The 27,331-nt window shown below is 40.2% G+C and overlaps 1 protein-coding gene across 1 annotated transcript in view; it reads right to left on the bottom strand.

Moving 5' to 3' along the window:
- Positions 1–2,897: 2,897 nt before the first annotated feature.
- The window catches only part of LOC139742516 (uncharacterized), a gene marked incomplete at its 3' end in the record, with an annotated part of 198,444 nt that continues 174,010 nt past the window's right edge, over positions 2,898–27,331 (bottom strand). Inside the window, exons 8-9 of the mRNA XM_071653051.1 lie at positions 4,309–4,398; positions 2,898–3,151 (exon numbers count right to left, since the gene is read on the bottom strand). Coding sequence (XP_071509152.1) covers positions 2,898–3,151; positions 4,309–4,398 — 344 coding nt within the window. The remainder of the gene's footprint in view (positions 3,152–4,308; positions 4,399–27,331) is intronic.

The following is a 27,331-nucleotide window of genomic DNA, read 5'->3' as shown; positions in this document are numbered from 1 at the left end:
AGCTTTAAAATGATGTATAACTCAAATCAAATGGACTCTCCTAACCTATCTAAATGTTAAAAAGAAAGCACAAACTCAGGAAAAGTGTGAACTGAGAAAAGAGGCTCTGAAGTTCAGTGTCTATTCAAGCGCTTAATCTTTACCAAAGCGTGCTGGCTGTGCGATGAATAGGACAAAAACAGGAAGTAAACCACCAGAGTAACAACAATGAAGGGATTATCAGATTAAACTGAAATTAAGCATGCCTCATTAACACATTCTGTCCATAATCAATGCCAACTTTCAAAGCAGGAGCACTATCCTTTCAAAAGTTATTAGAGTTGAAAGTGAAGAGTGTGGACAAGGTTTTTCAGAAATGAAAAAGAGATTCTAAAGACACACCTAATCACACTATTCTACCAAAAATGTTCGAGATAAACTGCTAAAAAACACACTTTCCTGCCCGTTTTATGATACCAAATTTTAGCATAATGTAAAAGAAGACCCGCTCTTTCAGAAAATATAAAAAAGTCAAGTTCGGCTAGGTCGACCCATTTCACTTATTTTCAGTCCTCATGCAAAATCAGTGTGTACGACTTTATGTTCGTTTTGAGGTGCACGGTCACATATTGTCTGGTAATACATTTTGTACCCATAATTATCCAACTCCTGTTTTGAAAAGCTGCATCTTAGATGATGCGGTATGAAAGCCCTTGCACCACGTTCTTGAAGATGGAGAAACTTGTGGTGTGGAAGGGGGGTTGGAGAATGGACCCATAATTGAGTATGGGGACACTTGTGCATGGCTGCGCCTTTTTCAGGTTTTAATGGTCCGACATCAAATCTCGACAACATCAGCAGCATGAGAGTTCTGTTTATCAGACGTAATATGAAGAGGGGCACGATAGGGTGGGGGCATCGTACGGAGCAATGCGCAAAGGAGGGAACTGGAGCAGGGGGAAATTGTGATATTATGGCAAGGAAATGTGATCGAACTTGGCAGCTATCATTCCAGGGTCCATTTGGTCCCATTTTCAAGTCTTTTCCCTCCTTTTTTCTCTCTTCTTGCTGATGAAAACAAGGGCAGCTGCAGCTCACTTTCCTCCATTTCATTTGAGAAGATGCAATCAAGCGGGAGACTTTCAGACTTTAGTGAAATGACGGTTGCAGCACTCTTCGCATTACCTACGCTGCATTTCCGTGAAAAAACAACAACACCACTTCGTAAAAAGGGTTGGGGACCTTGAAAAATCCACGAAATCGAAGCAGAGAATCAATAATGACCAGATAAACTTCGCACCTCTTTTTTTTTTCCTCCTCAATTCCATTTAGCAGTGTGAAACATGGTATAGAGTAGATGTAAGCACCTCTTACAGTTACAATGTAATGCACACTGCCTCAAGCATATACACACCTCAAAACACTCCTCAAAATGGGTGGGAAAAAGATGTAGAAGACTTTTTCAGAGTTTCACTAAATGCACTGGCTGTGTAATGTGTAATTGAAAGTTTTGTGTCACAAAATTTAGTCTACAACATAAATACTATAATTACTCCTAAAATCAGCTCCAAATGTCTCACTTGGGCTTTGGTGTATGTCAAAACCTTTAATACTTAAACATACAATCATGTAGCTTTTGGTTTTTTTTTTCTTGGCACTCAATTTATTCTTCTGGAAAAAGCACGAACCATTAACATACTAAATGTACCTTCATACAAAGTTTACTGAAGTTTTCAGTGGTCCACAAATTTCCACATCAAATATGTACCTACATTTGCAAGTGAGCAAATATAATCAAGATTTCAACTGCAATACCACGTAACTTGGCATAGAATCGACATATTATTCAACAAGCTTTCCTGAAGTTCTATTATGTTGCAAGGACATAAAAGTCTTGTTTGGCAACAGGAAACGAGTTATTCCTTGCCAACTGATTCCGTCCCAGGGAATGTCAAACTTCTCCAGTTTCAATCAATGGAGGTACAATGCGGAAATGTTGTGAGGCAAATCTTTTGTGTAGCACACTCCACTTTAAAAGTCAAGCTCATTAGAAATGCAAGGAAAAAGTTGTCGGATGTTATTGCTCCCGTTTCCTCTCCCTAGTGGATAGTAGCCCACTTTGTAAACTCCTGCACCCACTCAGTCTATTTCATAATTGTTTGTTAGCCTCTCCATACTGTAAAACACAATATTTTGGCGCCACGAAATTTTCGCGAATGGGAGCTGACAGCCTTATTCGCAGCGTGAAATTTTCGCGAGTTGCCTCTAACATTCGATGCATATGGTGTAAACAAGGTCTTCAGCTTGCATTTTAATTTCGCAAAACTCGGCTCTCGCGAAATTCGCGAAATTAAAATGCACGCGAACATCCCTCATTTTACAGTACCGGTACCTCATTGAAAGAGTTAAAGGCAATGTTGTTGTTGTTGGTTCTGTTTTGATTTGTTTTGTTTTGTTTTGATTTATTTTGGAGAGGGGTAACCGTTGCACCGTTCTTTGCATCCCTTCCTGTCAAAACCCCAATATACAGCGTACACAATCCTTCTTACCCATCAAAATATCTATTATTTCGGAACAAACATGTACACAAACACTCTGTATTTTTAGGTGCTATGTATATGTACTCTGTATATAATACTATGTATGTATGTATGTATGTATGTATGTATGTATGTATGTGTGCATGTACATACATGTATGTACACTGTATGATATGCATTCTACATTGTATGTATCTGTCTTTTATCTCTAGAAACATATTATGCATAATTTCATCTCTCTTGTCCGTCTGTCTGTCTCTCCGTTTCTCTCACTAGATATAAATATATCGGTGCACATATGTACAAGTATTCATGTACAAATGTACACATGCATGTATGTATGAATGTATGTATGTAGACATTAGACATTAGACTCACAGATTGTAGACTTCTGAAGAAATGTAGGGAGGAAAGTATATGGAAAAGCGAGGGGCAGAAAGAAAGGAAGAGCTTTCTGCTGAGAGGAGAAATTTGTCTTCCGAGTTTTTCTTCCACCAAGAAGTACTCACTCCGATGTCACTGTTGAGTTTGATGACAGTCTCCCTCAACCAGTCTCTCTCCGCGATTGTCGAGTGAAGGATCTGACGCTGTGACGAGAAATCGTCTCTCAGCTGGCGGCATTCTTCAAGCACCTAGAACATTGTATCAATAAAGCAGAGAGGGGGAGTTAGGGGGCTGAAACATACATTCATTCATTATTCATCTCGAGGGCCCCCCGTTTTGCGAACGTCTACCAAGTTTATTCCCCTGTAACATCCTGACTCCGACGTGCTCCGTCGCAACCTTCTAAATGCCAGCTGCAATATCTGCGAGTTCAGGTGAAAAAAAAAAGGGAGCTTTGCTTTGCGAGCAAAAAACATGCCACGAGGAACAACCAAGATTTCTTCGTCTTTCACTCTATCTTGGCTCACTGCATGTACAGATGTTCTTCTGTATCAGCAGTAACTATCTCTCAGTGATCAATTTATCTGCCTTCTTCTCCTAGCTTCTTAAAACTTTGAGGTGATACACCAATTTCAAACTTATTTGCTTCTATCCATGATGTATCTCATCTCTGTGGAAGAGCTATTAAACCAGACGCATCTATCAGAATTATGATCTTTGGCTTTACAGTACAGAAGACTTGCATCCTCAACTTTAACATAATCATCATTTTTATTGGCATGTCAAGACATTTTGTCCCTCTTTCATATTACTGTGTGAGAAGCAGAACTTGGTCACGACACACTTGCACCAAATAATGTACCAAGGACATTATTTTTATTCTACCAATAAGCTAATTCTCTAGCACCAAAAATCACATCATCAACTTCATCAAAATCTTCTGTATCATCGTCTTCATCATCATCGTCTTCATCATCATCATCTTCATCATCATCATTATCATCTTCATCCTCATCAGCATCATCTTCATCATCATTATAATTATCATTATCACCATCATCTTCATCACTGAAGTTTCCCTCCTCCACCTCATCATCATCCTAATCCTCATCATCATCATCATCATCATCATCATCATCACAAGGAGCAGCAGTATCCCTATCACTCCCCTTCTGAAACTCATTGATTGCGGTGGTGGTCCCTACTGCCTCCATCATCTTTCCGCCACTATCAACTACCACAGCAATGAAATCTATGTGGTCGTCATCATCATCATCATCAGCAGCAGCAGCAGCAGTGGCGTCATCATCGTTAATTCAGAGTCCATTACTTCCTGACATCATTATCATCACCATCATCAATATCTGGCCCCCAAATGAAGACGCTCCCTTGTGGACATACCCACCTGATCGAGAAGAGAAAGTTTTCCGTGGAGCTCCCCTAGCTGCCTGGTAAGATGAGCGTTCTGGGTCACTGCATGCTGCAAGTCAACGGCCTGGCACACAAACAAAAGGAAAGAAAAAGAAAAGAAGAGAATCAGACATTGAGTAAAGAGACACCAATGGTGTCTTGGGGTATTGAAATATTGAAAAGAACTCCCCTGAAAAAAAAAATAATGAAGAAGTTATATGCAAAAAAGCAACCCAAATTTCAAAGTGCATTTGTGGACCATTTCCTGGAAAAGAGCATCATACCAAAAAGAAATACATATTGCAGGAACAGGTAAAAAAAAAGAATTGTCACTCATCCTATGGCTGATAAATTCATCTTCATACTCACAATGCCAATTAATATCTGATAAACATTCTGACAAAGATAAAATGGCTAATTTTGAAAGCACTGCGTGGTACACTGCACACAATGATACCACCATGAATAGTAAATATCATGATATTGTTAAATCATCCCCCCCCCCACCACACAGATTTCATAATGATAACACAAAATCTCCCGAAAGATTCCTGTTTGCACTGAAATACATCTTGATTATCACTGTTATTTCAGACAGAATAGGAGATCACAAACCAGATCAGAGTCAAATCTTGAATGATTGATATTTACAAAACAAGAATCGTGCTACAAATCTTTGCTCTGAAAAACAGAACAATGAATTAAACATAGACAAGAGACCCGCGGGTCTAGCGCTCACCTGAGTATCGCAAGTTAACCTTTCACGCAGTCACTAATCTAAATTATTCACAGCTCTACCAAAATTTGACCAGGCACTCTCAAGTAGAAGATGAAAATGTACAATAAGGTCCCATTTTTTTAAAGATTCCTTAATTTGGGGGGATTGGGGCCCCCTGGGGCCCTCTGGGTGGGGCATGGTGCTCATTTTGATAAATTGTGATCCTGATCCCCTAGGGATGCTACTTGCCAAGTTTGACGAAAATCCATCATGAGGTTTTCAGGAAGAAGATGAAAATGTACAATTTAGGCCCCCATTTGGACCTTCCCAACCACCCCCCCCCCCCCCCTCCCCGAGGGGCACCCCTGGATCTCCTATGAACAAACTTGAAACTACAGTCATTAATGTACTCACTCATAGTATTATCTTAGCTCTATAACTTCTGATACTAGAGAAGATTTTAAAAGATTCCTTCATTTTGGGGGTGTGGGCCCCCCGGGGGCCCCCTGGGTGGGGCATGGTGCCCATTTTAACAAATTGAGATCCTAACCCCTTAGGGATGCTACCTGCCAAGTTTGGTGAAAATGGGTCATGGGGTTCTCAAGAAGATAAAAATGTACAATTTAGGCCCCATTAGGATCCCTCCTCACCCCCCCCTCCCCTGGGTCCCAAGGGGGGCACCCCTGATTCTGCCATGAACAAACTTGAAACTACAGTCATTAATGTACAAACTCATAGTATTAACTTAGCTCTATCACTTATGGTTCTAGAGAAGAAGATTTTTACAGATTCCTTAATTTTGGGGGGTTTGGGCCCCCTGGGGCCCCCTGGGTGGGGCATGGTGCCCATTTTAACAAATTGGGTTCCTAACCCCCTAGGGATGCTAGCTGCCAAGTTTGGTGAAAATGGGTCATGGGATTCTTAAGAAGAAGATGAAAATGTACAATTTAGGCCCCATTAGAACCCCTCCCCACCCCCCTCCCCTGGGTCCCAAGGGGGGCACCCCTGATTCTGCCATGAACAAACTTGAAACTACAGTCATCAATGTACTAACTCATAGTATTAACTTAGCTCTATCACTTCTGGTTCTAGAGAAGAAGATTTTTACAGATTCCTTAATTTTGGGGGGTTTGGGCCCCCCTGGGGGCCCCCTGGGTGGGGCATGGTGCCCATTTTAACAAATTGAGTTCCTAACCCCCTAGGGATGCTACCTGCCAAGTTTGATGAAAATCGGTCTTGGGGTTTTCAAGAAGAAGATGAAAATGTAAAAAGTTTACGCACGACGCACGACGGACGACGGACGACGCACGACGGACGACGGACGACGCACGACGCACGACGCACGACGCACGACGCACGACGGACGCCGGACGAAGGGCGATCGCAATAGCTCACTTGAGCCTTTGGCTCAGGTGAGCTAAAAAGGGAGGGGAAAAATCAAGAAAACAAGGCTCCAATGAAGTTGGTAATTAATAGAGATCCTTCAGAATCATTATAACGAGACAAAACAATATCAAGGAAACAATTCCCCCAAAAGTCACAATAAGCGCAATGGAATATATAAAATACTATCTACTCTCATCAGATATCTTTTTTGTCTTCTGTTTTCTTTAATGGCGCCTTCATCAATTCATAAACAAAGAGGTATCAAAATAAATGATGCAAACTATATGTGTTATCAATGTACACCTAAGAGATAACACCTGTTGATACATGCACCCAGTCTTTAGACAAGTAACAGATAAATGCATCAGTGCTTTAATACTCTTACCACCCTCAGGGCTTAGAAAGAAAAAAAAAAGAAAGAATATACAGCTACTGAGACCCACAATGAAAGATATCTAGGTACAGCACAGCACAAACAAGACAAAAAATGCTGAGATGAATATCCTGATAAATATCTTACAGTTCTCTTCCTTCTTGTGGGCTAACACGACACTGAGTGAGCCATTTGTCAAATCAGATAAGATTGAATGCAGGAAGACTTTCTTAATGGAATATTGGCCGGTCAACCGAGCGATGCTACACAAGAAATTAGGGAAGCGTTCTCTCAAAAGACCATCACTGGAACAGACACTGATATTATGATGATAAGAAGAGGTTGATATGCGATCTGTAAAATTTTCACCCTTTGCATTTCCAAAAATAACGCCCAAAAGGAGAATATACTGTCATAAGATTATTTCACAATTTAGCAAACTCAAAAATGTACGAATTCAGGTCTGTATGAGTGTCAGTAAACCTTGAAAGATCACTTTTATTGGTCTCCCTAAATTACCTGTATTAGACCAAAGACAGAGATCTTATGTATATCATCTTTTTCTCCAATATTTATTCACTTCCATTCAAATAAAAACAGAAATCAAAATAGGTATAAATGTACAACATCAACAAATTTCAACATTGGTCACAGTTGGCAAAAATGATAGTATTTGTTCGACCTTTAGTGTGTAATACAAATGTATTTTAGTACTTTGGAAATAAAACTTAACAAAGGCAATGATTGCAACACACATTTCATTTTTCATTGTAACAAATGGATTTGATATAGTACAGCAGAATTTCACGAAAAAGTTATATCAGAAACTAAACCTTTCTCCCCCTCCAAAATGTCCCACTTATCACCCCTTGATTGCTTTGTGCACACACACATACATTCACATACTCACACATGCAGAATGTATATTTGTCTAAAACAGGGAAGACAAAAAGTTTTTTTTTTCCTTGCAGGGAATGTCAGAATATAACAATCAAGTATGTCCTACAGCAGAATCATTGAGAAAATTCTACTTTCTAGAACATTGGAAATTGGGAGACACCTCATGGATGTCCAATATGTACCCCTGAGCAATGCTATGCCAGCTTACGCTTAGGTTATGTGACAACAACAACAGCAGCATATTAACAGTGTCCGTGGGAGGCCATTTTAAAAATGGCTCATCATTCAATCTACTGCACGTGAGATTCTCAAATTTCCACAAACTTTGCATGGCTCCTACCACGAACCCCACAGGTAACAGGTTACAAGCTTTATACAGCCTCTAAACATTTGTCTAATTTAGTTCAAATTTTCACTAATGTGCTTCTGTTGGTTCCCTGCTATAATTCAACCTAATTTTTCATTTTCTTTTTCTGTCTGGGGTAAATTTGTCTCCGATCGTTTCTGCGGTTTCTCAGTTTCCGATTACGAGAAACTCCAACTGCACGAAGACTGGGACTGAGTGTAACTTGATGTAAAACAAATGGAGAAACTCTACAAGACTTAATGGGGAGAAGGAGGAGGAGGAGGAGGAGGAGGCGGGGGCGGAGGAGAAAACTTTGGGATTTCCTCGGATGGGAAGAACAAATATGGCACATGAAACTAACACTGAATGTTTTCAGCAACAGCAAAATAAAGAGTGAGTGGAGGAATAAACTCTGGTAACTTCAGAGATGAAATCATGTCATGACTTTTCATTTCGGAACATGTTGACTAGGCGCAGGCACACATGCCGGTTTATGACACATCAATTTAGGGGAAAATGAAATTATGGCCAGACTCCCAAGATATTGCTGTAAGAGGAAAAATAAACTTCCTGCAAAGGCAACAAAGTTTGTGTGGCTACACAATGCCACATCACTCGTAAAAAAAAGAAAGAAAATGCATTTACAGAAATACCCTTTTCGCCCGCTCTCCTTTGTAAATGGATGAAAGACAAACGGCCCGAGCAAACGAAAACTGACAACCGGACTTTATGAGAAAAATGCTCGGCGGTCGGCGAAGCGTTAGTGGAGCGGCATCAGAAATTCATAACGCCGAATCATAAAGCCAATCGCAATGGGGCAAAAATCAATAAGAACCAGGCAGATTTTCCACTCAAATGCACACAAATATTTTCGCCCATCTCATCGCAGATGACAAGTTCATGTTTTTTCCGTCGTCACTCGCGCGAGACTGAAATTGGAAATTCAAACACACTGTATGCAGAAATCTCTCTCTCCTGTCTATACTTTCTCTTGAGAATATTCCTCTCTCACTTTTCTGTTTCCATTTTTAAATCATCTTATTGTTGTTGTTTTTTTCTCTCTTTCTCTGCATCTTTTCTGTTGTCTTCCTTAGTACTGTCCTTTTCATTTGGTATATTCAATTTGTCTCTCACTTTTGTATCATTGCTATTCAGTTAAAAAACAAACAGTACTGTTGCAACTGATTGACAAATTGCCCTACATCGACGTAAATAAGCACTGAATTGATCAGTGTTTTAGTAGTAGCCATGATGAAAAATCATGGGCGTACATACTCGAGCAGGATTCAAACCTACGACCTCCTGATCACCGGACAGGCGTCATCTCCACTAGACCACCGAGCATGTACGCCCATGATTTTTCATCATGGCTACTACTAAAACACTGATCAATTCAGTGCTTATTTACGTCGATGTAGGGCAATTTGTCAATCAGTTGCAATGGAAACATCTCGACGGAAGAATTTCATGAATTTAGAAAACAGTACTGTCTTTGCATTTCCTCTTTATTCTGGTGAGCACATTATAGTACTTCATTTACATAATTTTTCCCTAAAATTTTTCCTTAGTACTTATGATTGAATAATTCTAAAACAAAATGTGCCCTCACAAGAATGATCTCTCCCATTTAACCTTTTATTCACCGCTCCAAGGAGCTTTTGACCCTGTGGATTCATTTTCCATCCTAAATTTGACTGTAAAGTGATTCAAAACTGATTCCTCTGCACATTGGTACAAGTTTGAACTGTCAAAAAAGAAAAACAGAAAAAAAAACCCTGTTCTCTCATTCAGGAGACCCCATCTGTTTGTGTCTTCAACATCAATTTTTACTCAAATCACAATGTTCAGGGGGGGGGGGTATTGACGCAGATCATGTATAAAATCTCCTCTATATCTCATGAGTACATGCAGTTGGTTGTTTTTGACAAATATTTTGCGGGCTCTTCACACCAACATCATCCAGCATGTGAAGACTTAAGGGTATATATTTCCTCCGTACTCACATATATTGTGTACAGTTTGTAGACACAGTGTCTCAAATAATATAATTTCATTACCAATTCAACACGTGGGCCTTCATGATACTCTGTCCCAATTTGATGCCTAAATGCACGATACATGCTTGATTCAGTAAATACTTCTTTTTTCTTACCCCCTCTCTCGTTCTTTCTCTTCCTCTCTATGCCCCTAAGATATCCCAATCTGTCAAAATGCTGCTCAAAACCTCTCAACATAATTGCATCCATCCGAAACATTGCATCTTCACTTCCGTCGGTAACCAGTTCTGCATTGCATTTGGTACAGATCTACTCAACACTTACATTTGTAAGTCTCTGAAATCACATTACATGCACTTGGATTCATCCTTGCTTTCAAACTCTGTACAATGTCTCTTCATCCATGCATCCCCTCTATCTATCTATCCATCCATCTATCTACCTACCAATCTATATATCTAGCTACCTATCAATTTATCTACCTATTCATCCATCGCTCTATCTATATAACAACCTATCTATCTCTATCTATCTATCTATCTATATATCGTTCTATCTACCTATCTATCTATCTATCCATCCATCTATCTATCGATCTATCTTTCTATCTACCTATCTATATATCTCGCTACCTATCAATTTATCTACCTATTTGTCCATCACTCTATCTATCTATATAACTACCTATCTCTATCTATCTATCTATCTATCTATCTATCTATCTATCCTTCTATCTAGCTATCTATCTATATATCTTTCTCTCTCCTCTCTCTCTCTCTTTATTTTCTTTTCTCTAGCTATCTAGACATCTAACAATCTATCTATCTACACCAACTGTACCTACATGTATCTCCCTTTCATCCTTTGTTTCAAGTGATGAATATATTTCAGCAGCCACAGGCAATGTGAAGAATGACAGAGAACTGTATAAATGTGCAAAATCCTTGCATTCCTCTTTGAGGTGAATAAGACAGTGGAAGCAGCCACTTTCTCTGGCTCCGGCTTCCCCCCCCCCCCCCCCTCCAAACTTTATGCATGCATGGTGATATGGCGCCTCACACCAGACGGAGAAGTGCGAGCACATGGACATCAGGCGGGAATTGGCAAATAGAAAAGATTTGCCACTGTGCATTTTCCATCGCCCACCTCTCTGAAACGAGTGGCACATCCCAGAAGGATTGGGTGTGAATCATGACTAGATCACGGGGATGTCACCCGAGTGACATGTTATTGAAATCTTTGGCAGATTCGAGGGGAAAGGAGAGATCAAACTCGGTGCTCTCTTCTATCAAGAAATTGCCCTTTGATCAAAATGTATACATGCTTTTAAATGCAGGAGTGCAGTTCTAAGGCACATGTGCATATCAGGACACGTAAAAAAAAAAGTACCATACATTTGAGTAAAAACAAAAAACAAACAAAACTCAGAGCAGCAGACATTTGGTAAAAATTGTAGATAAGATTTCTGAGAAAACCTGAAAGGTCATGCACACTGCAGGATTGCCAACTTCTGTACACACATTAAACCACATACAGATAGACAGTGGAAAATCATATTTTGATGGCAAAACCATAATCTGTTTCAAAAAAAAAAATTACAAACACCAAGCACTCTGAACAAAATCTAAAAAAGAGAATCTAATTTCAAATATATTTTTTCATTTTCACGGAGAAGAAAAATCAACCCAAATACTGCAGAGAACATACTAGTTGTTGATTTGTACACTACCTGATCACACTGGAATCCTACTCCAGAAGATCATTGCAAGAATCTCAGCCCAACAAACAACCTGCGCCACGAGTGAAGGGCGGCAAATTTGACCGACTCTTGTTATCATGTGTGGCTGATATACGTGACTTGCATGGTGGCCTGCCTTCTTGCATGTCACCACAATATACATTAAAGGCCAAGTACAACTGTACTAAGTGGCTTGATATTCAGCATGTAAATGCCTGCTATGGTACAACCATGATATTCAGCTTGCAAATGTCTACTATGGTACAACCAACCAACCAATCAAACAGACAAACAAAAACAAAAAGTATGAAATCAGTAAATTAGATATGGCAATACCTTCAAATGGAATTAAAGAAGTTAGAGAAATAAGAAGAACAGGAAGTCATATGTCATCATGAAAATATTGTACAACGGCATCTTGTCTTTGTGAATTAAATTTGGACAATATGATCTCGTAGAATAGCCCCATCCTTTCTTTTGCCCCCCCCCCCCCCCCGCAACACTGCCTCTACAGAATGTCCACAAATGCACAACAATGTTCCACAAACTACCAACTTTACACGAGTAAAATCTGAACATTATGCACCCAGCTGTGAATAGCTCACAATGTCATGGAATTTATCTCCATAGAGACTGCTGGAAGGTATGCGCTGCTTCTGTCTGTTTTGTTTGTTTGTTTCTTGTTTGTCCCTGACATTCCAAGGGTGAGACGCAGCAACCAGCTAGAATTTTTCGCAGGGGGACAAGCTGGCCATTTTCCACTCGGCTAACTCCTGCCATCGCGTCGCCGCTATATCCGTCAACGTCGTCAACACGCCAACTTGTTCAGCTGGCCGCCATCATTGCCAAATCGCATCGTGAATGCTCCAAGAGAGCTCGTGTGTACGTGCACGGAGAAGGGCCGAGAGGAAGAAAAATAGTCTGAAGCTCAAAGAGGAGCAGGGTCCTGTCGATGATGCGCTCCAAGTACATCCACATCCCCCCCAGCTCCTTCTCCCCCTTGAGAGCTACATTTACAACTACCCTGCATAGATTTAACTCTTCGCTGACTAGACAAGCTTGTTGCATCACAGGCTCTGTGTACGATGAGTAGAACAAAATTGCCAGGCTGGCAGCAGAGGAGTTAAAGTTGAACTTCTCACCATTGGTACAAAATCCTCGTGTACCTGTGCATTATACACTCTGAACACATACAGTAATTGGTGCATCATCACATTATCCGTATAACGTCGGAGGTCATAAAAGGGAGAAAAATGCTAGCAAAGCCTAATCTGGCAACATAACCTCTACAGTTTTCTAATTTTAAGGGTTTTTTTTTTTTGATATTTTGCTTGTAATGAAGTAGGACAAACTATACATAACTAAGCATCTGGCAAATCCATATCTGTCAAAAATAAATAAATCATTTTCTGACATTTCATGGCTTTCATGATGACGCATCACATAAGACTAGATGAAATGCCTTCGTTGCTGAACAAGAAAAAAAAATGAAATTTAGATCAAAAGTGTGGAATGCTTAGATTTCTATGCTTTTTGTGATTTTTTCTCCACTCTTAAGTTGTAAGAGTGTAAAGGAGCCATTTCTAGGCTGTAAAGTTCAGAAATTAGTAGACTGTGGCTTTTTCACGTACATAATAACAGATATAGTATTTTATTTGTAATCATTCCAAACAACTTACGGGGGAATCTTCAGCCAATACCCACAAATATGTTGTATTCACTACTAAAATGTATGTGAAAGTATGTTAAATGCACCCCATGGACCGATGCCAATCTGAAGTCAGTTTAACTTGCAGGCGCAGGATTCAGTGCTGTGTGTCATCTACTGGCATTGATTCAATGCATACTTCAAGATTTGTAAGATTGTACGATTTGTAAGATTTGTAAGATTTTATTGACTCTATCGACCCTCTCTCGGGGTATGAGAGTACAAACATATTTACAATAAAGAAAAGAGATAGACTACAACCAAATAGAGCAGGAGACAATGCCTTCGTGACGGCTGCACCACGATCATGGAATGATCTACCTCGGTTCATTCGTATTTCCCCATCCCTTGATATCTTCAAGAAGAATCTTAAGACTTTCTTTTTTAATGCTAATCTGTGACTGAATTTTGTTGTAAAGTGCTGTGAAACCAGTCATTGACTGTGTAAGAGTGCTATATAAATGATCTGATTGTATTGTATTGTAAATTCCTGCTCCAAATACCCAATATTGATGAAAACTACAATATAGACAATCATAACAAATGAGAGTAAATGATGATGATGATGATGATGATGATGATGATGATGATGATGATGATGATGGAAATACCTATGGCAAGATCAATCATCTATCACATCCATTAAACAATTAGCCTATAATGCCTGTGAATATGAGACTAAGGAGATTGATAACACTAATAGTAGTCATTATAATATCAATGTCATTTCACACGGGCATACATTCACACACACAAGCTATATATCTCCTCAAAAACACATCTGTACCGGCCCCCATGTGGACATCCTAGCACTTGATTGATGGTGTCTGGCTTGACTACAAAGCCAGGCACCCCGACGTGTTGGGGGGGAAGAGAGTGCGGAGGAGCGCAACTCTGCTCGCGGCCAGTTCGTTTGAGGACCGGGGAGCGAGGATGATAATTAACACACCGGCAGGAGTGATCAATGAGAATGGTTATTGAAGAAGGCAACAAGACATAAGAGGGGGGTACAAAAAAGAAGGAGAAAATAAGATGTAGGTAAGGGTAATGACTGAAGGACAATAATGTAAATATAATCAGGTGCCGCAAAGAGGGAACCATGTATGGCTGTGTCAAAGGTGATGTTGCTTACAGTAATTTCTGTCCCTAAAGCAAATAACTTTAGGTACAGCGCTTTGTGATTACAATACAGGGGGTATCCTATGTTTTTTCTTTCGTTTGCTTTGAAGTATGTTGTATTCTTGAAACAAAATTTGGGGTTTTTTGGTGGTTTTTTTTTTTTTGGGGGGGGGGAATATGATTGGGGAAGATACAAAAAAAAAAAACCACACACAAAAAAACAACAACAGCAACAACAAAAAAGTTTGTTGAGGCGATCATTTGAAAAGTAGCAGAACTATCCACTGCAGGCCATGGGAATGTATGGGGAGGATGCATGCATCCAGAGGCTTCACTGGGGTGCCAGGTTTGCCATAGGGGGGGCAGAATTGTCCTCAAAATGAAGATGGAGGTGGGGGGGGGGGGGGTTGAGTTACGCCCTTTGAGGTAAGATGCGCACCCTGAGATTCGCTCATAAATGAAACGTCTGTCTCCCTGGCCATTTGACTGGTGCCACTGCAGACGCAAAGACCTATTGATGTTGTTTTACTTACTTATTTTATCTTTTTTTGCCCGAAATTCACTACCAGGTAAATCATGAGGCAGGACTCGTCGTCTGATGATCACAAGATTTCTCACTTAGGGTGTGGTCGCCTCCTGTGGTCTAACTTGCTCGTTTGATGCCTGCTGAGAACTCTTTCCATGAGAAATGCTTGCCGGGAAATTGATTTTGTTGAAATCCCCCCCCCCCCCCCCCACCTACCCCTTCCTCCTACATTCCTATACCTCAATATAATATGATGATTTGCACAATGTGAGGTTAATGTTGTGTAGCAGTAGTCTCCAGTCGCTGTCTGGGCTTCCATTCTTGCATCCATGGCGTAATCCTCATCATTCAAATGTTAATTCGAAACATTTCACACATCGGCTGTCAACAGTCTTGGGTTGTAAGCTGTATTTCCTTTTTAAGAAAAAGAGACGAAGATATTCATGCATGCTCAATGCTGTACACGTGAAGGGAACATGGCTTCAGTCAAAAGCAGAGATCAGTCGCAATCGTTTTCTGATACGACAGATTTGAAGCACAGTTGTAGACTTGATATTTATCTGATTACCACTAAGTACGGGGAATTCCACAGAGCAATGACCGCATTTCATCGATGGGCATAAAATCAGATTGCATGTGAATCAGTTGTTGCAGTCCCGGCAAATCTGACGTAAAAGCTTTGAGGTTTCCAGGAAAAATCCCATTGTGGTGGAAGTGTGCATAGAATTTGAATACACTGCAAAAGGACACTATTCAAATGATAATATCCATTAGCAGTAGAACGTCAGAAAAGCATGATACAGCTTTTTTTTTTTTTTTTGTCGTTTGTTTGAAATTGGATATGTAATACCAAGAAGGAGAACAGAACCCTCACAACTATTTTGTACCTAGAGAATCTCCTACGTCAAAGCATAAATCATTCCGATTACTCATTTTGTAGTAGTGATTGTCCAAGGGGAAATTCCCAATTCCTTCACCAAATGTCTCTCCAATTCTTCAAATATCTCAAAAAGGACAAAGAAAAAAAAATCAACAGCAACGACAACAACATAACAAAAAGGAGAGTTTAGGCATTCCATCGTCAAAGAAGTTTGTCTCAAGAGTGGGGTAATGTCTCCTACCGTTACAAATGACCTCGACCACTTCAGCTCAAGGAGGAGCAAGAAACCCACTCTCAGCAGACAAAATGTCTGAAAACACAGAAACACGAAACAAGAAAGCAAGAAAGCTGAAGTCACAGAGAGACAATGAGCGAGAGAGATAGACAGATGGAGAGAAAGGGAGATATATACATGAACAACATCCAAAGGTAGCTTCAAATTTTACCATGTCCATGCCATGCATCAACATGACAAAATCAACAATTTGTTTCTATACTTTGGGTTCAGAAAGTGGACAAAAAAATAGAGAGAGATTAGATGGGAGGGGGATGGGGGTGAAGACTGTCATCAATTCTCAGATAATGCCACTATATGTGTGTGTCACACAACAAATTTCATTTCATTTCATCGCAAGTTGAACTCGAGATGAAAAGTGGAACAAGGGGAGGGGGTGGGGAAGAGAGATAGTTGACGATCTATATGTTCCTTGAGGTAACATTTTCCGACCCCCCTCGGAGGCATTCCACTGGATGGATGGATGGCAGGCGATTGATCACCCCTGTCCCGCATAAAAGCCTCGTTGTGCATTCGCTGCACCCGAGTCTGGAGGAAAACGGCCCGGTTTGATGAATTGTCCCCCCAGCGCATACATTCCGGTGGTTGATAATTAACTGGTTCTCCTTACAAATCACTCTCATTGAATGGGTGGGGGTGGGGGGGGGGGGGGGACGGGGCATGGGTGTCTCCTCGGCTCTCCGTGGTTGCCCCCCATGCCTCGACAATCACTTCTTCCTTAACCTTAAAACATCGTCGTCATTATCTTTGCATGACCCCTGACATTAACTATTCTCGAGAGAGAGAGCTTTCTTGAGGGGTAAACATGAGTCAGAGCTGTGTGTTTGGTCGCATTCTACCTTCAAAGTTCCATGAAGACTTTTCTCCGTAACTATCAATATCTCAGAGGCTTGAAGAAGTTGGTGCAATTTATGATTAAATATCGAGTTGGTGATATGATGCACAAGGGATAGAAATATATGTGCAAAATAGTGAAGAGCGCAACAAAAATTGTTCTCAAAGTCAGATACAGGTGCAGTACCATTTGAGTGTGGAAACTGTATCAAGAAAGATGAGAGCATAAAACAGTATGCCAGATCACCTCAGGCAATGTCTCGGCAATTCTCAACTCTCTATGCGACACGAGTTTGCGACTCGCAACAGCTTGTCAAAAATCCTGCCCAGTTAATTCCCCTAAAGCCCGCAAAAGTGCATGTTGACCGATGGAGACAGACGCAAACAGCAATAAGCCTTCTGCGACTACGCCACTGGACCGCCGGTTATTGACCGGCGCGGGCAACGTCCAGCTCCTCTTGTTGGGGCCGCGGCACAATACCTCGGGGGTCAATGCAATATTGACAGGATCCAATGGGCGGAATGTTATCCCTGGGTACGAGACAAAAACACCCCTTACGAACAACTTGTTCATAGAGACAGAATACCACTGTATTAATATTTTCCTCTTCCTCTCTCTCTTTCTCTAGAATACAATTCAACTCCTCTTTTTATTTTTTCCCTCCACTGTAAGGAACAGACAGACATAAAAGCATTAGTTTTCTTCATGTCAACTTATTTACTTCCTCCCTGTAACCCATTGAGGGCGAGCCAATTTTGCTATAACATGTATTTCCCATAGACACATGCCCGAGTTTACTCAGGACTAGTCTACAACGGGTTAAGTATGACTTAGAAAAAAAAAACTTAAAATGACAGAACTGTGCTCTAACCATAAAACAAATTCGCACCTGTCATTCCCCTCCAATTGCTCCCAAAGTAGCAATTAGGAATCAATTTGTCGGATTTTTCTGGACCAAGCGCTTAATGGCGCCTCCCAAAGACCCTATTTGCATGATTTCCTTGTACATCTTTTAACAGGCCATACTCATCAACATTGGAGCTTTGGGGACTGATGTTCACTAAGTGTCATCTTTCATATCTCATTGATATGTATTTGAACATGCACTGCAAGCAATTATCATAATTTTGCATCTTTATTACTCCTGTCTTCACAGTCATCATCCCCATGTACATTTTCACCAAGAAAATCTATCGTTAAGGAACCACAGCAAAACTTATGCCTTAACATTCTACACACACACACACACACACACACACACATAAAATAGATGGCAAGTGTTCAATCTTCCTATCTCTAACACCCCCCTCCCCCCCCCCCCCAAAAAAAGAGGAAAAAATTCTAATGGCATTAACCCGAATGATGAAAGAGTATAGGCCTACATCCTACTTTGCAGTAAAAATGATTAATTCACAATGAACAAAATGCATATTCCACACACCATGAAACATGAGAAGGATGTAGCAGGCAGCATAAATGATGAGACACATTTATGTGCACGAGGCTGAATGCTAATCAATCTTCCATAGATGGGATGGATGCCATACATATTTCCAAAAATGAGACTTGTATTCTATAATGGCAACTCTGTGGGGAAGAGACCCGAGCAAAACAAATATTGAAACAAATCACATTTGGCTCATAATTCTGCAAAGCTGTAAACCCAACTTTACCTGAAATATCAATCTATGACAAAAGTGAGAAAGAAAAAAAGGGCCTAAATTCAATGAAGAACACACACACACACACACACACACATACAATAGTACAGATATATATATATATATATATATATACATATATATGCGTCCCTAACGAAGATGCGCATTTGTGGTAGCGAAGCCCAAACTCGCGCTGGGGCAGCGCCGAATTCAATAAATCTCTTCAAATTTCAATTTCGAGGCTAACAGGAGGCACAATGTGACCTTTTTCAGTGCCTTCAATTTACCTTCATAGACATCAATCACAACTTACAGATTGGGGGAAAAAAAATAAGTCCCTCCAAGGGGGGAAAAAAGAAGAGAAAGAAAAAGAGAGGGATAAGAAAGGGTAGAGAGAGAGACAGAAGGGGTGATACAGAGGGAGGGATATATAGAGACAGAGCAAAAATGGAGAAAAAAAGAACAACATAATCAGAGAGAGATCTGGCAAATTTGTTGGCAGGCTCAACAAAATAAATCTGACAAGAAGCAAGCACAGGAGCAATTTTGTGAGACGTGCAGACCAACACACACACACACACACACACACACACACACACACACACAGTACAGACCTTACCAACCTCCACGTTTATACTGGCCTTTGCATTTCCCATGGTCTTTTCATTTCCAGCTAAAACCTTTTGAAGGTAAAGCCCTGCTTTTTTAAAAACCAACAAACAAATAACTCCCTTTACTGCATTTTATTTCATAAAAGCTAATACAACAACTGCCATGCAAAAAACAAAACAAAACAAAAACAAAAACAAAACAAAACGAAACAAAAACAAAAACAAAACAAAACAAAAACAAAAACAAAAACAAAACAAAATAAAACACTGAAATGGCATTGGTCAAATTTTGCTTTCACAAGTGCAACTGCTTTGGTAGTGAGAAACCACAGCAATCTTCATCAAAATCAGTGTTTGTTTCTTCTGATGTCTGCAAAGAAATAAAACTATTGCATGGAGTATGATAAGAGCATCGAGTTTATCAATATGGTATAATCGGAACTCAAGCACTTGAATGCTTGGGTGTGTCCAGTACATGTAGAAACATTTCACAACTCCCCCGAGTGATTTTTAAAAAAAAATGACCGCTACTGTTACTTCCAATCTATCATGTGCCTGTCCCCAATGCGTGACTCACTTTTTTACGATTTGCAGCATCTTCCTCAAAATACACACACGAATGCATAATGCAAGTGTCGACCGATTGATAATTAACAGCACACAGCATTACGAGATAGGAAGTAAAACATGCTGGGCTATTCCTTACAGATACATGGAGCTTGCAGTATATGGTGCATTAAAGTACAAAGTATGGTGATAACGTGAGTGCTGCATTTGAACTAGGCTCCATCCACGCACCAAAGTGCCAAACCTAAAACAAGGATTTCTCAACCAGACATGCATACACAAAGATTGAAGATTCAAGGAGCAACTGGTATGATACATTCACGAGCAGAATCTCCCACTTTTGGCTTCAACAAATCATTTGCTATGCACACTGCAATGCCATCCTCTTCTTCTTTTTTTTCTTCCCAAGTTCTTCTTTTTCCGTCGGGCATGTTTAGTTTTCAACGTGCAATCCGAATACAGTCGTGTGCCGTCTGGTATTTTTGCCTGTTTGACACACATACGCAAAGGTTACCTGAAATTTGTCTTCTTATGGGCAAAAGGGCAACGTCTAAAATTAGTGTCTGTCTAGGATTCACCTCTCATTTCAATTAAACTCTGGCAAAGCATGCCAAGAAGAAGCCTCTGCATCTATTACTCTTCTTCCTAGAACGCTGCCCAGAACTCAAATCCAATTTTAGAAGAGATTTGACAAGATCTCTATTTGCCGACATTCATTTCTGCTTCTTCTTCTTCTTCCAGAACTCTTGATTAAACCTGATGCCCTTTTGAAATATTACAAGCATTGCCTGTGGTTAAGCGGTACTTACAAGCACTTTCTTCAGATTTTTATTGCTTTATATATTTGTCTAACTTGAACATTTTTCAATTTCCATAGAAATAGCTTTCAGTCACTCAGAGTGGATGAAGCTTTACCTTAAATAACCAGGATGACTTATCCCGTACCGCTTGAATAATTCAACTGTTAAAAAATTCAAAACAAACTCACAACTAATGAAAGTAAATAGGTGTATCTTTAATAAAAAGAAAGAAACAAAAAAAAAACACTCAGACAGCACAAACCTCTGCCATGCAGATCATTTTCACTTATATGCTAAAAAAGGCCCCATTTCCCAACAATGAAGAATCCTTTAAAAAATAATAAAACAAAAAATCTTGGATTCAATCACATTGATCCACATCAATACCAAACTTTACTAATCTGCTCCTTTGTACCAACTTTCACCCTAAAAAAAAATTCATTCAAATCCGCGCATAACTTTTTGATTTACATTGTATTTTGCGAACAAACAGATGGAAAAAACCAATGCACCAGCAAAAACAGAACATCTTTGGCAAAAAAAAAAAAATTACCACTCAAGAGACAAGGAGACAATAATTAAGTTCCAGGGAATAATCTTACTTCTCAAATTTGATTAGCAGCTTTGATTACTGGGAAAATACTTTAAACAAAGTTCTGTATAGTCCTAGATGTGAAAAACCTGCTGCACACACACACACACACACACAAAAAAAAACCTTTTTGGAGCAGTCATATATATTACAAACAAAACGCATAGCAAATTGTGATGCAATACCAGAAAATCCTTGGGTTCACACGATGTTTGTAATCTTCAAAGTTTAAAACTTCGATGATTAGCTTGTAGTTTTAAACTACAGTGCGCATCCACACAAAAACTTAATCTTTACAACTGAACTTTGGAGGACAGCCCCCGCTCAATGATCAAACGGCAGAACCAGAAGAAATACTTACACGCAGCGCTAGTGATAAACGCGAAAATGTGTGACAATATGATAGCGTACAATATGCACGGGAGATTCACCTGAAAGCTAATGAAGGGGGAATGGGATTCACGGAGAGATCGCCCTAACTTTGAGTTTGATTTTTGTGTCCACACGATGCCAAACTATGAGTGGGGGACCCCTCCCCCCCCCCCTGCATCTTGTGGATAGAGCGCAAACTTCAAGAAATCTTGTGGTTCTAATCAATGACTAATTTTTCAGAATGCTTACTTTCCACTGAGTTTAAGTGGATGCTAAAATGCAAGTTAGTTGTAATTATCACAGTTTAAAACTTTTGGCTAATCTCTAAGACTAGGAACGTCATGTGAATGAAATATTTTGTTCCTTGGGCAAAAGGAACCTGCCTAGAGTGCACAACTGAGAGACCTAGTGGGGATGGGGGGCTGGAAAAAAGTAGAAATTATTGGTGGCCATTACTCTGAAATCTGCCTCAGCAGATGGGTAGTATCTGCATCAGCAGAGGGGTAATCGGCATGCTCAAACTAACAACGATGGTAATAAAATCCTCCCAGTATAAACGGAGCTGGGCATAATGCACGTTAATCTTCATCAGTGAAGGATACCTCTCATAAAGCTGGCTTGGCTGACACCATGCACTGCACGTGCCCATATGCCCAGAGTTTTTGGTACTCATTTGGCAAAGTGAAGATCAATTAGCATCTCAGTTTAATCAATACACATCATACTTTACAAGGGAGAAGCGTGCAATCATTTACAAGCCATCGAGGCGCAGGGTGTACCTTGCCAGCCCCCCCCCCCCAAAAAAAAAACAAATTCTTGCCAGACTTAGTTATTACCGTAGTACTTGGTTTCCAACTAAGAGTTCAAAGCAGAATCAAAGCAATACTGGTGGGCATTTATTAAGTATTTTGAGAGAATTCTACACCCGATATATTATGCTTAATTAACCCATTGAAGACTAGGACCGAGTATACTTGGGCAGGTGTCTATGGGAAATGTGTTCTACAGCAAAATAGGCTCATCCTCAACAGGTTAAAAGAACCTGAACAGATGATGATGATGATGATGACGATGATGATATTAATGATGATGATGATGATGATGAAACAACATCTATATAGCGCCATTTATCTGTACAAGCATTCAAAGGTGCCAGGCTCCCACAATGTGTCACACATCATTCACAAAGTTGATGGAAAAAGTACGTCTTCAGTTCCAATTTGAAGGTATCCAGGTTGTCACAATTCCGGAGTGGCATTGGCAGATCCATAATGCATATGGAGATACTTTTGAAGATGTAGATGTGTAGATCTATTTATTAATTGGTCCACCCGCCCATCAAAAGATCTATCTCTCTATTTACAAGTGTGTCTACGTGTCCATAAGTGTGTATGTGTGTGTATATGGGTGTGTGTATTTGTGCGGTTCCATTCTTTCAAAAATATACACTCCCCAAAAGGGTGGGGGACAATACTATTTCTTTGGTTAGTTCTGCCAGGAACAGTGGGCAAGCCATACGAGCAGAGCTGCACAATATCTAGAAGGGTTACCACAACATCATTTCGAGGGGCTTCTCCCCCCATCCCCCCCCCCCCCAACAAATACATCGGATCTGTATCATGGCTGTGGACATGATTGAGAGGGAACATTAAGGGCTGTCTACACCGTTATCTATACACAAGCATAGTCAAGGGCTCATCAAGAAGGCAGCATGAGAAACGGCCTTCACTCAAAAGCATCCATTACGTTTCAGGCCTAATGTCCCCCCTACCCCATAACTACATGGATAATGGTATCATTAATCCCCCAAAATGCAGACTCATTTGGCCCCGTCCAAATTGCAATCCCTCTCCGCTACTGCCGAACATGAAGAATCTAGGAGAATCTAAATCAGCCTTATGCAGTCTGTTTGACTCAACAAAGCAAACTGTTTTCATGTTTTCAAGGACACACGAACTTGACATTGCTTCTGTAGTCACAAATGTCCCAGAACTGTGTGTGTGACCAGCCTCACAAACAACATAAACATGTTCCCCATAAGCATTGACAAAAACTCATGTTAATGTAAGTTTGCATTAGTTTTAGCAACACATATAAGTCAACACATGCTAGTACTGAGACTGGGGCCTCTTTAAAGGGTGGTATAGTTTTGGTTGAGGTGGGGATTCAGGTTCTGATTTTTTGCAAGATACTTAGAAACCACTTATATGAAATATCAAAGTGCATACAATTCTAAAAGGAAATCAAAGTTTATTTGATGAGAATTGGTTTGAAATGGCCAAGATATCCAGAAACAAAGAGATCCCAATAGAAGGTGGGATCTACCTTTTATTAGGACCACTTTGTTTTGCTTTATTTTTGGATATCTCAGCTATTTCAAAACCAATTTTCATCAAATAAACTTTGATTTCCTTTAAGAATTGTATACTCTTTGATATTTCATATAAGTGGTTTCTAAAGTATCTTGCAAAAAATTAAAACCTGAATCCTTATCTCTCACTCCTTAAAGGAAACTGTTCTGACCTCAATGTCAATAAGGGGCTTCTCATAAATTAGGGAGAGCTGGCAGATATGCTACAGTATGCTCCAATATGTTTATAGAAAGAGGTGTCTAAAGTAACATAACCTGGCTTACTGATGATATGCAGAAGTAAACTGGCAATGAATATGAAATGTACGTACCTCACCTCTCTTCAAATGATTAAATGGCGGTTTGATCCAACACTTTAAATCTAATGTACTTTTTTGTGTCACTTCAGAAAAAAATTTCCTCATAATGCTTTTTCTTTCGATCATCCCATCATCATCTCTATAAATTCTTCTGAGATTGATCCTATACTCAGGAGCGGGAAAGAAAATAGATAATTATGACCAGGGGTGGAAAAAAATATTTTATAGCAAAGCATACAGAGTACATTCACTTGCTTTATGGAAATATATATTACATGGATGTGGTAGTGAAATTACATCATTGATGTTGAAGGTTATAGGTTACAAGATATAGGATTGGAATAAAGAGGTACAGTACAGTCAGAGTCGACTGCTGAAGGTACAATTGATATTGAGCATAGAACACCAAGATGATGTAAATCTGTGTCTCTCCCATTCTGTCTAGTCGTCATTATGATGTTCCTTGCCTTGTACTTTTTGGCGCACCGTATGGGGCTCGACTGGAATGCATCTGGACTTACTCTATGGCATTTCATTTGTCGAGTGAGCGAGTGAATGGCTGTCCCTTGAGAATCAACCATAATTTTTTCCTCTTTTTTTTTTTGCTTCCTTTAGGAAATTACATAAATGGCAGTTTCATAAACCAAACTTAGAAAATATTTGCATTCTGCAAATGCGGGGAAGTCAAGCAGGCGGAAACGAGTTGATTCTTGGAGACGACTCTCTCTCTCTCCGGCAAAAGGACGGCCTGGTGCGTGGATGGTGGGCGAGGGGTTGGGAGAAGAAGAAGAAGGGGGGGTTATATGGGAGCCATCGCTTTTTCCATTGTCTGTACACTGCTGTCTATTTGAGTGAATCAAATAAATGAGAAGAGAAGCGAGAAGGATGTAATGCAAGGGAGCAGTTTATTCCATCGCGGCCCCTCTACCTTGAATGCGACGCTCACTATTAGATTATAAGTCCATTAGCTACCTTTTGGCGGTAATTCTTTTCTGTACAAGTCGTGGCAATTGTTGAAGGTGGTCGGGTGTGAGTGAATGTGTGTGTATGTGGGGGGAAGGGGCAGAGGGGTGGGGTGGGGAAATTCCGCCTTTGCTCTTCAACAGGATGTGACGGCTCCTTTGATCTGCCGCCCTCGCGCGCTAAATCGTGCGCATGACTTAAATTGGCAGTGATATGCAGTAGTAGCTTGGTTCGGCTCTGACTGGCCGGGGGAAGGCCGCTCCCGTAGGAATAGTTCTCACCGAAACCTCCATGATTGGCCACCACTGCTTGGGGGAATTCTCTTTCTTTGTAAGCGTGCGTGTGCACAAATTACTCCTCAATGGAACGAGGCTAGTATCTACATAATTTGCGCAGGAGATTGTTCAACGAGTGGAAGAATGTAATAAATGCAGCAGTTGGAATTAAACAAAACAAACAGATTCTCACACACGTACTCTGAAGAAGGCTGAAATGATAGAGCACTAGCTGAATGGTTATTGCCACCTCATATTTGCAATTAGTTGGAGATCCCTTCTGAAAACAAACACTCAGATACGTGTCATTTTGCACTCATAATAGCAGGACTGCTGTATTATTTGCCCAATGTACAAAACTGTACATGCCACTTTCAGTTTGTATCCAAGCATTGGCTTCATCAGTTTAAATACAGTCTCTCCTGAGCTGATGTTTACGCTGAATGGGATCAAACAACACATGAATTCCACTGAGAGGGCCAATCAGGTAATAAAGAAATCAAATAGCTTTTAAATGTATGATTATGATGAAACTTCAGAACTCAGTACTGAAAGCTGTCTGCACTTACAAGCAGATTCTGACTCTTTGAAGAATTTTGTCATCATAACTGTAGTAAACTGAGGATATAATGCCATAGTAGGCGCGACCAGACTTGCAAAAGAACAAGAAGTTTAAGATCATCATCTTTAAGATCTGGAAGTTTTGCCCGTGTGACCGCTAACTTCCCACAAAACTTCTCGCAAAACTTCCCACTCCAACTCGGGGTATTTCCCCCTATGCCACCCCCACCAAACTTCTTGATCTTTTGCCAGTGTGACTGGATGACAAAAGATCGTGAAGACTTCACGATCTTAAATTTCTCGATCTTTTGCCAGTCTGACTGCACCTAGTGATACACTGGCTAGCTCTGACATGGAATTATTAAAAGCACTCCTTTAACTGTGTTCCAGTGAGAAATCACTGACCAGCATTGTCATACATGCTACCCAAGTCTCTGATAATACATAGTAAAGGGTTTGAAAGTGTGTAAAAATGAGGGTTACGGATGAAAGAAGATACAAACCCTAGATTCTGCATGCTTCAAAAGATAAAAATCCATAAGAGACATCATTTACAATGCTAATATTTCCATGATATCGGCATTAGAATAAATCATATAATGGACTCCCCCCCCCCCCCCCCCCCCCATTAGCATGGCAATAGCTGCTCATAGATCTCTTGACAATGAGAGCATAATGCTCTTAATGATAAACTTTTGCATGTTGGAATGTTTTTGTTTTACCAACATCATCATATATATAGCTCAGTAAGCAATGTTTGACAATTTTGACATTGCATCATAACAATGTCATAGAAGTGTCTTTAACCCATTGAGGACGGACTGATTTTGCTATAACACACATTTCCCATAGACATCTGCCCGAGTATTCTCGGGACTCATCTTCAAAGGGTTAATGCTTTTTTCTAAGTAATAGGCTGGGGGGGGGGGGGTGAGCTGGTGTTGCAAAGGAGCAATTGATTTCCCTCTATCATACAGCAAATCAGTCATAAAGCTAAAAACAGAATAATGATACAGTACAGAATGCCAAATATCAATAACCTGGAGTTACCCACCCAGCCCCTAGTTCACGAAGGGTACCATTTTGCAGACACCAGCCTCCACTAGGATAGTTTATTCATTTCAG

This window comes from Diadema antillarum, unplaced genomic scaffold, assembly GCF_040938485.1.
Source record: "Diadema antillarum isolate AM-2024a unplaced genomic scaffold, OU_Dant_1.0 scf00000032, whole genome shotgun sequence".
NCBI classification, from domain to species: domain Eukaryota; kingdom Metazoa; phylum Echinodermata; class Echinoidea; order Diadematoida; family Diadematidae; genus Diadema; species Diadema antillarum.
The sequence above is the reverse complement of the archived record's forward strand: the minus strand, read 5'-3'. Positions and strand labels throughout refer to the sequence as shown.